At 42.8% G+C, this 13,489-nt stretch overlaps 1 protein-coding gene across 2 annotated transcripts in view; it reads right to left on the minus strand.

Moving 5' to 3' along the window:
- The window catches only part of LOC110494079 (receptor-type tyrosine-protein phosphatase gamma), a 278,030-nt gene that overhangs the window by 38,400 nt on the left and 226,141 nt on the right, over window positions 1-13,489 (minus strand). For both annotated transcript variants that reach the window (XM_036950121.2, XM_090205441.1), the window contains exons 7-8: window positions 9,439-9,596; window positions 4,981-5,179 (exon numbers count right to left, since the gene is read on the minus strand). In XM_036950121.2, coding sequence (XP_036806016.1) covers window positions 4,981-5,179; window positions 9,439-9,596 — 357 coding nt within the window. The remainder of the gene's footprint in view (window positions 1-4,980; window positions 5,180-9,438; window positions 9,597-13,489) is intronic.

The following is a 13,489-nucleotide window of genomic DNA, read 5'->3' on the forward strand; positions in this document are numbered from 1 at the left end:
TCTGTCCATAGGACAACAATAAGTCGTATATTGCACAAATCTGGCCTTTATGGAAGAGTGGCAAGAAGAAAGCCATTTCTTAAAGATATCCATAAAAAGTGTAGTTTAAAGTTTTCCACAAGCCACCTGGGAGACACACCAAACATGTGGAAGAAGGTGCTCTGGTCAGATGAAACCAAAATTGAACTTTTTGGCAACAATGCAAAACGTTATGTTTGGCGTAAAAGCAACACAGCTGAACACACCATCCCCACTGTCAAACATGGTGGTGGCAGCATCATGGTTTGGGCCTGCTTTTCTTCAGCAGGGACAGGGAAGATGGTTAAAATTGATGGGAAGATGGATGGAGCCAAATACAGGACCATTCTGGAAGAAAACCTGATGGAGTCTGCAAAAGACCTGAGACTGGGACGGAGATTTGTCTTCCAACAAGACAATGATCCAAAACATAAAGCAAAATCTACAATGGAATGGTTCAAAAATAAACATATCCAGGTGTTAGAATGGCCAAGTCAATGTCCAGACCTGAATCCAATCGAGAATCTGTGGAAAGAACTGAAAACTGCTGTTCACAAATGCTCTCCATCCAACCTCACTGAGCTCGAGCTGTTTTGCAAGGAGGAATGGGAAAAAATTTCAGTCTCTCGATGTGCAAAACTGATAGAGACATACCCCAAGCGACTTACAGCTGTAATCGCAGCTAAAGGTGGCGCTACAAAGTATTAACTTAAGGGGCTGAATAATTTTGCACGCCCAATTTTTCAGTTTTTGATTTGTTAAAATAGTTTGAAATATCCAATAAATGTCGTTCCACTTCATGATTGTGTCCCACTTGTTGTTGATTCTTCACAAAAAAATACAGTTTTATATCTTTATGTTTGAAGCCTGAAATGTGGCAAAAGGTTGCAAAGTTCAAGGGGGCCGAATACTTTCGCAAGGCACTGTATATATATAAGAAGTGGATAGAAGAGAGAGAGATAAAAGAAGAGGGGAGAGAGAGAGATGTAAGAAGAGGGGAGAGAGAGATATATATATAAGAAGAGGATAGAAGAGAGAGAGATAAAAGAAGAGGGGAGAGAGAGAGATAAAAGAAGAGGGGAGGGAGAGATATATATATAAGAAGATAGAATTGAGAGAGATAAAAGAAGAGGGGAGGGAGAGAGAGAGAGAGCGAGCCTTGCGGGGCTTGTTTTTCTTACAAATGAAGCAATGGTGACACCGACAAACAAACAGGTAAAAATAGAAGGCCTTGCTCGGAGCGGCGGACTGCTGGCTGTGTTCACATCATAGCAGTCCGAGCTGATGCTGGCAAGCGGTGTGTGTGTGTGTGTGTGTGTGTGTGTGTGTGTGTGTGTGTGTGTGTGTGTGTGTGTGTGTGGTTTTTATCTCTTTATCGGGACCTAAAATCCCAAAAAGGCCCCACAAGGATAGTAAAACATGGAATTTCCCACATCCCCATGAGGACAAAGGACAGTGGTGGAAAAAGTACAAGTGAAAGTCACCCATTAAAATACTTCTTGAGTAAAAGTCTAAAAGTATATGGTTTTAAATATACTTAAGTATCAAAAGTAAATGTAATTGGAAAAATATACTTTAGTATCAAAAGTAAAAGTAGAATCATTTCAAATTCATTATATTAAGCAAACCAGATGGCACAATTTTCTTGTTTTTAAATTTATGGATAGCCAGGGGCACACTCCAACACTCAGACATAGGGTGCGTTCGTAAATTCGCTCTGTCTATATACTCCGATTTCAGAGCCCTCTCGTCTGAGTGTGCCAGAGGGCAGAATAACAGATTAATTTATCAACACTCAACACTCCTTGAATACGGCCGGTGTCAGTAAACATCTGCAAAAAAGTGTAATTAAATTGTTGTCAGCAGCACAGTTACAGTCTGGATAACATGAAATTGAAAATAACCAACTCAGAGTAAAACGGTCAGAGTGAGGTGTTCCCTCATTTGTGTCTGGAAGTAGCTAGCAAGTTAGCCAATGATAGCTTCGGTGCTTGACTACTGTTGTCAGGTCAGAACGCTTGAATCAACCCTACTCCTTGGCCAGAGCATCCAGTGTGCGCTCTGAACGCTCCGAGAGCGATACGAATGAAAAATCTGACAACGCTCTGAATTCACGAATTCTCGGAGCGCCATATTGAATTGACGAACACACCTGTAATTTACAAACAAAGCATTTGTGTTTAGTGAATCCAACAGATCAGATGCAGTAGGGATGACCAGTGTGTGAATTGAAAAATTTTCCTGTCCTGCTAATCCTTCAAAATGTAACAAAGTACTTTTGGGTGTCAGAGAAAATGTATGGAGTAGAAAGTACATTATTTTCTTTAGGAATGTAGTGAAATAAAAATAAAAAGATGTCAAAAATATAAATGGTAAAGTAAAGTACAGATACACCAAAAAAACGACTTATGTAGTACTTTAAAGTATTTTTACTTAAGTACTTTACACCACTGCTATTTTAACCTTAAGGGCTAGGTTTAGGGTTACAATTAGAGTTAGGGTTCTAATTAGGGTTAAGGAAATGGGTTAGTGGTTAGGTTCATGGTTAGGGTTGTGTGTGTGTTTGTGTGCATGCGTTTGTATGCATGCGTGTGTGTGTTGCGTGCGTGGGTTGCAGGCAGGCAGCCTGAGGAGTAGCTCAATATTTTATTACTGTCTGACTGCTGACTCATCCAGCTGTTGGTTTCCTGAGGAGTTGCTTCAAACAGACTGAAATAACACATAAGCTTATAAAGACACTAGCCCCAGGCCTTAACACACAGGGCTCTGGCATAGTCCAACCAACCAGTCTCTGGGGTACTGGATGGAGGGATGGAAGGAGGAGGGATGGAAGAAGGAGGGATGGAAGAAGGAGGGATAGTGAGATGGAGGGGTATAGATAGATAGATAGATAGATAGATAGATAGATAGATAGATAGATAGATAGATAGATAGATAGATAGATAGATAGGTTGGAGCCATGGAGAGATGGAGGAATGGAGAGATGGATGGGTGGAGGAATAAAGAGATGGATGGAGAGACCCGTGGCTGTAGACTGGAGGAGGACAACACACATCTATAGACAGCCTCCTCATTCATCTTTTCCTTTTCATGAGGAGGCTTCCCAAGCCACAAGAGCCATAACTACTTATCTGGCTGCAATACAACCATATCACTTTGTTTACATGAGAAATTGAACATCATGACACATTTTCTGAGCGGTACAAGTTGGATAAAACAAGGCTTGGTTTTCAATGGCTGCAACAGTGAAACCAATAGAGGCATAAATACAGATTCAAAGGAAGTAGTACACACATTCAGAATCACTCAAGGGGAGCCACTATTACACTGATGGTAAGGCAAGCTGTCTATTCTATAACCATTGCCATTTCCTGTGTATGAAGGAATCCTTGAGCAGTACTATACATAACCTCAAGGTGGTGCTGTAGGCCATAGTATGGCTGGGTGGAAGTTTCACCATACAATTATTTCAGGTCTACAGGAGTGCATGTTTCACCGTGGCACGGTCCGTGATGATATCATTAGAATATGGAAAATATTAGTCACTTCTTGTATTCTATCCGTGCTGGCTTTTGCAGGCTTCCTGAGATATGAAACAGATAAGTGGGAGCAGCCATACAGGATGCTGTCAATTTGCCTAAGTTATTGTTTTTTTAGTTTTTTTTTAGGTGTGACGCCATTATGTCCAGCTGGTTTTATCAGACCAATGGAAATGCAGTTTAATGGAAAAGCACCATAGCAGGTAAATGTCGCAACTATTTTGTAAGCAAACTTTCTAAATCACTGGGAACATATGATGTATAATATATGAAATTGAGATGGGGTGTGAGGGGGGTGAGAGAGAGAGAGAGAGGCATGAAGGGAAAGAGAAGGGAAGGAGAAGGCATAGCGAGTAGAGGTGGGGAGGATGAAAAAGAGATGGTTAGGTTGAGAAACACACTGTGACTGATGCCTAATGGAAGTCCTCGGTTACTGCTTCGAGAGCTCGACACTACACATGTCATTCACCAGTTGAGGGCATTATGACCCTCATCACCACCATAATCATCATTCACCGTATAATCCGCAAGCCAGAAAAGAGGGCACAGACACACATCTCTCCACATTCAGAGCAGAGGAGAGGAGAGAAGAGAGGAAGAAAGGAGAGGAGGAGAGGAGTTAAACGCAGAGGAGAGCAGCTCCCTCATACTAAACCCTGTGTTCAGAGTCGTCTTATGAGAGTGAGGAGAGAGAAAATGGGACAAATGGAGGAGAAAATGGCGATAGAAAGATGAGAGGAAGAGAAGGGAGAGAAAACAAGATAGAAATGAGGGAGAGTGTGAGGGAGGAGAGAGAAATGAGAGATACATTAATAATATAAAGAGAGAGAGAGAGAGAGAGAGAGAGAGAGAGAGAGAGAGAGAGAGAGAGAGAGACGTTTGTTGGTCCAGGACTTGTTCCACCCATCCCCTCAACTGACATAATTGCCACAAAAGCAATTTCACAACTTAATATGTATGGCTTTATTTTTAGTGTGCATATTAATGATGAATACTGCTGCAGCCCATTACAGCGCTAGCTCCCACTTCATCACAAGCGCACCTGATCAATTCTCTCACCGAGCCACACTCAAAACAAAGAGAGAGCCCACGTTTAAAGAGGCAGGAGCCTTTCTGGATGGACGGACTCAAGCGGTTTTAGCGGCGCCTCAACTCACAACGTTTGTGATGGAAAATAAAGAGAGAAAAAAAGAGAGAGAAAGGCAATACATAACTGAAAGTCTGTATGAGTGAGTGAGTATGAGTTAATACATGTATGGAAAGGGACTGAGTGACAGAGTGAGAGTCAGCGTAAGGTCAGATCAGATGTAGTGTGGTCCCTCCGGATGAGTCCGTAGTGCAGTGGGTGTCCGTCCCCAGGCTGTCAATCAGGCGTCTCTGACTCACTGACTGACTGACTAGAAGAGACTGTGTAGTGTGGTACCTCTGGATGCGTCCGTGGTGCCATCTGTACCCAGTCCCAGGTTGTCGGTCTGGTCCCTCTGCCAGGCATCTTTAACGGCAGACTTCAACACCTCCCGGTTGTCCAGGTCCTGAAGGGGTCTGTAGTTGTTTCTCAGGTATTCTACCGACTTCACATGGTCCTGCTGCTCCGTGGTGAAGATGGAGTAGAATGCCTCCAGCTAGACACAGAGAGAGAGGGAGCAAGAGAGAGAGATATAGTCTTCGGTAAGGCATGAGCAGGGGTGGTTGCGCGCGTGTGTTTATGTGTGTTTGCGTGTGTGTTGGGTGGAAGGGGTGTCCCTGAAGTAAAGGACATGAACGGGCTGCTGTTCCGCTCAACTGGCCCGAGGAGTGTGGAACATTTCAATGGGCTGAATTTGCTGACATGGATCGCTTTGACTGATTACCTACAGAGTGCAGTAATGACTACACATTAAAGATCGGCTGGAATCATAGACACACAGAAAAATGAATTACAGATTCATAAGAGACCATCTGTGAATGCCATAAAACATCGCAGAACACAGTCAATACTTTCCATCCCCCTAACCAATACAGAACAAAGGATTTGTCCTCCTGCTGCAAGTTTATGGACATATCTTGTCCGGAGCTCTTCAAATATGTACTGTACACTCGAGGAAATAATATGTGGATATGTCAATACATGTGTGTATAACAAAGTGTTGGACATACAGTACAAAGACATTAAACAGCCCTGGTTTGGTGCGTAATAGTCAACCTGGTGTCAGAGGGGATTTAAAAGCCTGCACCACCCTGGGTGCAAGTTTTGGTTCTTGCCCTAGCACTACACAGCTGATTCAAATAATCAACCCATCGTCAAGATTAGATTATTTGAATCAGCTGTGTAGGGCAAAAAACTAAACGTGCACCCAGAGGGGGCCCGAGGACAGAGTTTGGGATAGCCTGCTATAGATAGTACAAGCCTATGGGAAAGAGTCGTTTGGGCTGCGACGGAGGTTACTGTATAGAGAAGGTTTTCAAGATGTTTGTGGGGTCTGTGCTTTATGGTAATTTGGCCAGGTTCCGGTGGATTTTTCTATGCGGGCCAAACTGAAATGCAACACTTCAGTGTAGATCTGATCATGGATGTGGTGGCATTTTGGGGAGGGGGGGAGCCCAAGAGCCATGCTTTCTTTGGAGGGGTGGATTGAGGATTTTGCTCAACGGAGAAGTATATATATTTTTTTAATCTTAAAATCAATGTTGTCACAGTTGCTTCTTGTTGAAGAGGCAGCTGCTAACGTTAGCTTGCTGTAGCTAGCTATTGTCTTCCTCCGTATCTGAATGAATTTGTGGCTATTTCTTTCGATCTGGCAAAATAAGAGAGCTAGATTTTGTTTGTGTAATGCCATATGTCGATAACATATCCTAAATCCTAGGCTACAGGCGATATGTTCCTCCACATTGTACAGTAGGCTACAGGCAATATGTTCCTCCACATTGTACAGTAGGCTACAGGCAATATGTTCCTCCACATTGTACAGTAGGCTACAGGCAATCTGTTCCTCCACATTGTACAGTAGGCTGCAGGCAATATGTTCCTCCACACTGTACAGTAGGCTACAGGCAATATGTTCCTCCACATTGTACAGTAGGCTACAGGCAATATGTTCCTCCACATTGTACATTCGTGGCCAAAAGTTTTGAGAATGACACAAATATTACTTTTCACAAAGTCTGCTGCTTCAGTGTCTTTAGATATTTTTGTCAGATGTTTCTATGGAATACTGAAGTATAATTAAAAGCATTTCATAAGTGTCAAGGGCTTTTATTGACAATTACATGAAGTTGATGCAAAGAGTCAATATTTGCAGTGTTGACCCTTCTTTTTCAACACCTCTGCAATCCGCCCTGGCATGCTGTCAATTAACTTCTGGGCCACACCCTGACTGATGGCAGCCCATTCCTGCATAATCAATGCTTGGAGTTCGTCAGAATTTGTGGGTTTTAGTTTGTTCACCTGCCTCTTGAGGATTGACCACAAGTTCTCAATGGGATTAAGGTCTGGGGAGTTTCCTGGCCATGGACCCAAAATATTGATGTTTTGTTCCCCGAGCCACTTAGTTATCACTTTTGCCTTATGGCAAGGTGCTCCATCATGCTGGAAAAGTCATTGTTCGTCACCAAACTGTTCCTGGATGGTTGGGAGAAGTTGCTCTCGAAGGATGTGTTGGTACCATTCTTTATTCATGGCTGTGTTCTTAGTCAACATTGTGAGAGCCCACTCCCTTGGCTGAGAAGCAACCCCACACATGAATGGTCCCAGGATGCTTTACCGCATGACAGAGGACTGATGGTAGCGCTCACCTTGTCTTCTCCGGACAAGCTTTTTGCCGGATGCCCCAAACAATCGGAAAGGGGATTCATCGGAGAAAATGACTTTACCCCAATCCTCAGCAGTCCAATCCCTGTACCTTTTGCAGAATATCAGTCTGTCCCTGATGTTTTTCCTGGAGAGAAGTGGCTTCTTTGCTGCCCTTCTTGACACCAGGTCATCCTCCAAAAGTATTTGCCTCACTGTGCGTGCAGATGCACTCACACCTGCCTGCTGCCATTCCTGAGCAAGCTCTGTACTGGTGGTGCCCTGATCCCGCAGCTGAATCAACTTTAGGAGACGGTCCTGGCGCTTGCTGGACTTTCGTGGGCGCCCTGAAGCCTTCTTCACAACAATTGAACCACTCTCCTTGAAGTTCTTGATGAGCCAATAAATGGTTGATTTAGGTGCAATCTTACTGGCAGCAATATCCTTGCCTGTGAAGCCCTTTTTGTGCAAAGCAATGATGACGGCACGTGTTTTCTTGCAGGTAACCATGGATGACAGAGGAAGAACAATGATTCCAAGCACCACCCTCCTTTTGAAGCTCCCAGTCTGTTATTCAAACTCAATCAGCATGACAGAGTGATCTCCAGCCTTGTCCTCGTCAACACTCACACCTGTGTTAACGAGAGAATCACTGACATGATGTCAGCTGGGTCTTTTGTGGCAGGGCTGAAATGCAATGGAAATGTTTTTTTTGTGATTCAGTTCATTTGCATGGCAAAGAGGGACTTATCAATTAATTGTAATTCATCTGATCACTCTTCATAACATTCTGGAGTATATGCAAATTGCCATCATACAAACTGAGGCAGCAGACTTTGTGAAAATTTATATTTGCATCATTCTCAAAACTTTTGGCCATGACTGTACAGTAGGCTACAGGCAATATGTTCATCCACATTGTACAATAGGCTACAGGCAATGTGTTCCTCCACCATATACCGTAGGCTCCAGGCAATATGTTCCTCCACCATGTACAGTAGGCTACAGGCGATATGTTCCTCCACATTGTACAGTAGGCTACAGGCAATATGTTCATCCACCATGTACAGTAGGCTACAGGCAATATGTTCCTCCACCATGTACAGTAGGCTACAGGCAATATGTTCATCCACCATGTACAGTAGGCTACAGGCGATATGTTCCTCCACATTGTACAGTAGGTTACAGGCAATAAGTTCCTCCACATTGTACAGTAGGCTACAAGCAATATGTTCCTCTACATTGTACAGTAGGCTACAGGCAATATGTTCATCCACCATGTACAGTAGGCTACAGGCAATATGTTCCTCCACCATGTACAGTAGGCTACAGGCAATATGTTCCTCCACATTGTACAGTAGGCTACAGGCAATATGTTCATCCACCATGTACAGTAGGCTACAGGCAATACGTTCCTCCACATTGTACAGTAGGTTACAGGCAATAAGTTCCTCCACCATGTACAGTAGGCTACAGGCAATAAGTTCCTCCACCATGTACAGTAGGCTACAGGCAATATGTTCCTCCACCATGTACAGTAGGTTACAGGCAATAAGTTCCTCCACCATGTACAGTAGGCTACAGGCAATAAGTTCCTCCACCATGTACAGTAGGCTACAGGCAATAAGTTCCTCCACCATGTACAGTAGGTTACAGGCAATAAGTTCCTCCACCATGTACAGTAGGTTACAGGCAATAAGTTCCTCCACCATGTACAGTAGGCTACAGGCAATAAGTTCCTCCACCATGTACAGTAGGTTACAGGCAATATGTTCCTCCACCATGTACAGTAGGCTACAGGCAATATGTTCATCCACCGTGTGAGTCATAAAAATTACAATATTGCAATCGGGGCTTTCCAGCGGTTTTCATATGTGGGGAGCATAAATTGTCCAATTGTAAACTAACAAAGAATTTTGAAAGTTACATAAATATCTGTTGCCATAAATATATGTTATTATAGTCCATTACCTGCTACCCGGACTATAATGTTTGATACACAGAGAAAGAGAAGGAGGAGGAGGAAGGGGAGAAGGGGAATAGGGGAGAAGTAGGTGGGTATATAGAAAGTGGGATGATAGTGTGTGTGTGTGTGTCTGTGCATGTGTAACTGACCTGTGAGTGGGAGAGGAAAACGGGTCTGGATAAGACGATCCACTCGACCACCTTGCTGCAGGGCGGGATGGTGAGAGAGCCTGTGTAGCGGTAGTAACTCCCCAAAGATGACGGTAGCAGATCCCTCAGGACGAAGGAACTCAGGAATGTCTCCTTCTCTGGAGGGTGGAGAGAGAACACATAAACACATATTTACACAGAGAAAGACACACTAACTCTGCATCCTTCTCTTGCACATCAACACAGAGAAACACATTCAAACACAGCCATACCCACAGCCAATATACAGTACACACTCAGCGACCCACACAATGTAAACAAAGTGCAGGCATAATTATTCCCACATAATTAAATAGAAAACATACATTATATTGTATCTTTACGCCTTTTTCAATCACCACATGTTTACAATATGGTGGATTTATTTACCCCACATGTCTAGTATTTCATTTTAAACGAGGTAGAAAGTTCTGTGTTTATCAACAGCTGACATACAGTACCAATCAAAGGTTTGGACACATCTACTCATTCCAGGGTTTTTCTGTATTTTGACTATTTTCTACATTGTAGATAGTGAAGACATCAAAAATATGAAATAACACATTCATTCTTCACCAAGGTCCGGAGGTCAACATGTGTAAAAAAATATATTTAAAAAATAGTTATCCATCCATCGCTTTTGGAATTTTCATGGTTGCCTGACTGTCTAGTTTTTTTTAGCAAGCTGGGTAGAGTGACGAGACTATAATTGTAGTAGGTCCATTATCAATTCTACACAGTTTCAATTTGAAATAGTCATTTGTGACCCGTTTTAAGAAGCTATGCCGCACATCACTACTTCACAGGTAAGGCATTTGACAGTAAACATTTTTTAATCAAAATGAGTTATTTGGCAGAAATGCTTTCTGGAACATAAAAAGGTGTATGCCATCTGGAATTGTTATTGCTTTCTGGAATAAAAAAAAGGTGTATGTCATCTGGAATTGTTATTGCTTTCTGGAATGAAAAAAAGGTGTATGTCATCTGGAATTGTTATTGCTTTCTGGAATAAAAAAAAGGTGTATGTCATCTGGAATTGTTATTGCTTTCTGGAATAAAAAAAAAGGTGTATGCCATCTGGAATTGTTATTGCTTTCTGGAATAAAAAAAGGTGTATGCCATCTGGAATTGTTATTGCTTTCTGGAATAAAAAAAAAGGTGTATGTCATCTGGAATTGTTATTGCTTTCTGGAATAAAAAAAGGTGTATGTCATCTGGAATTGTTATTGCTTTCTGGAATAAAAAAAAAGGTGTATGCCATCTGGAATTGTTATTGCTTTCTGGAATAAAAAAAAGGTGTATGTCATCTGTAAATATAAATACAATTGTTAGACTAGTTGGTTGTGCCACAGAAAAAGCCAAGAACCTTCCCGCTAGCCATGATTGGCTGATATAATAGTTGGGCTGGACATGCCGTGAGATGACGTCGGATTGATCTGCCATGTAGCATGCTTCTGTCTATAACATGAGCTGCTCAGTATGTGTAGATAATTCTTGCTACCAAGGCTTTTTTGCTGCCCTAAATAAAACATATAAAACATCTGTCTACGGATTACATCTTCAAACTAAGGGCAACCATGGTATCCATGACAGAGAAGGAGAAGCGTTCATCTATGTATACAGGTAAGAGTCTAGATACATTTTCAGATATTATACATTTGTAATTTTGTCAAAGTCATTTTCATTGTAAGTTAAAACGTACTGTTAGCTAACTAGCAAACGTCAGCTGGCTGTCTCGATCGCAGTGTCTGATCTCTGTAGTAATTTTATTAGTATCTCAGAAAGCTATTTGCATTGATAGTTATAGCCTAATGTTAGCTAAATAGCTAACATTGAACCTAGTTGGTTAGCTTTAGCTACCTGCAGATTCTAGCTATGACAATCAGTTTGTATTGCTAGTAATGTGGGTTGGCATTATGGTTCATTGTTTAGCTCACTCATGGCCATGGCCTCACATGTGAATCATTAGAGATGGGTGGGGCTAAACTTTAGAGGGCGTGAACGATGCTGAATGGGTGTAGACAAAGACGAGCTCTCCAGTAAGTGTACCAAAACATTCAACAGCCATTTTCTCAAAATTGAGGTTCAAAGCGGAATTATTTTCCATTATTCCTAAACTGCAGTGCATGGTATACAATTTTCTAGCTCTGAGTCCCTACTTTTTTCCAATGTCAAAATAAAAATAAAAACATTTAAAATGTTGCTACATAAGTCCGAATCAAGGTGGTGGGTCCCATTTAAATGTCGATTGAGATGGGTTTTTTTCTGGGGAAAAACTATTTGTGCCAGATTGAATTGGCTTGTTTGACACATTTGATGTATGGGAAGTAAGGTAGCTACGATCTGGAGACAATCTGGCATAGTAAAGTGGAGGCTGACGACAATCGGGGGTAGTAAAGTGGGAGCTAGAGACAATCTGTCTCAAACCTGCTGATGGATGGATGGCTGAGGCTAATAAGCTAGCGGAAACCCTGCCACCGCCACCCCGCTAGAAGAGAAGACATTAATTGTGCATCCCAAATGGCACCCTATCACCTATGTATTGCACTCCTTTTGACCAGAGCCCTATGGGCCATGGTCAATAGGGCTGGGGTCAAAAGTAGTGCACAACGTATTGAATAGCGTGCCATTTGGGACGCATCCTAATTACCCAGCCAGAGGGCCAGGAGCCTCCCTTGGACCATCAAAACAACACCACAACCGAGGCTGACCGGACCCAGCCCTTCCTCCAACAAGGAGGGCCTCTAGATTCAACACAAGTCTGAATGCTCAACACCGAGGGCGGTTTACCGGATCCCTATTCCTGATCTAAAAACACTTTAATTGGAGATTCTCTACTGAGCATGCTTTTAAATCCTAGGAGAAGGCTTGATCTGTGTTCAGGAGACCATGTGTAGTGACTTGATTGGCCTACCTCACAGAGTAACCACTTTAGACATCTAAATCAAGCGATACCACCTGCATGCTAGCCCCATTTTTGCCCTGTTCCAGCCATGGCAAATCATCCAGTATAGGGAGTCAGTGTAATGAATGGGAGAGAGACCCAGAGAAGCACGAAGGATAGAGTTGTGTGAGATTAATCAGCATGAGTAAAGAGGTCTGCATTTTACGGCTATATGCTCACAGTTTATTCCGTTCCTCCATTAACACGTCTTCTCTTCGTCTCTGAGTTGACCCACATAAAGAGAACCACGTCAGTAGCACATTGTTAAACCAGCCGTATGTGTTGGTACACACGAAGCGTGCAGGCACACACACACAGCTGCATGGCTCAATAGAGCCGTGTGTGTGTGTGTGTGTGCGTGTGTGTGTGTGCGTGTGTGTGTGTGTGTGTGTGTGTGTGTGTGTATGCAGATAGACCAAAGTATTATGGACACATGCTAAAGCACATTTAAATGGGCAGGTGGAGACACGACATAACGCATGTTTGTAGAGACACCAGCTTCCAACCACACTCCGCTCGCAGCTCACACCAACTCTGATTTCATACAACATGCACTGCAGCTAGGCACATCTGTCTCCCCCTAGCATTAAAGATTAATGGTGCAAGCAAGCGTGCATCTGATGTTGCCGCTGTGTAAGTTCTCTCTGTCTGTGTGTGTGTATGTGAGCAAGCGATGGAGCGTTGACTAATTGAGGCTTAGATGCAATTAACTGTTCCGTCTCATCTTTGTGGCGCTACACAGAGAAGCAGGGAGCGGTGGTAGCTCACTGTGCTGCCTTCATCTTGATGCAAGACCGGGCTCAGAGCTTGTGGTCATACTAATTTGAGAATAAAAAGGAACACCAAGGTTAAGTATCTTCAAAAGCCTGAACAAACCAATGGATGACCAGACGAGAGGCACGGAATCTCTAAGTCTGGGAGACATGTGAGGTCTGAAGCAATCACTTCGCATTAACCTCACAAACAACTATGTCCTTGGGAAATAATTTCTCTGTCTCTTTTTTTTTGTTGTGTATGTTTCCTGTCGACATTCACTTGATGCTCTTGTACGTGACTGAAAGCCCTCTT

This window comes from Oncorhynchus mykiss, chromosome 17 (genome assembly GCF_057628025.1).
Source record: "Oncorhynchus mykiss isolate SJ-2025 chromosome 17, ASM5762802v1, whole genome shotgun sequence".
NCBI classification, from domain to species: Eukaryota; Metazoa; Chordata; class Actinopteri; order Salmoniformes; family Salmonidae; genus Oncorhynchus; species Oncorhynchus mykiss.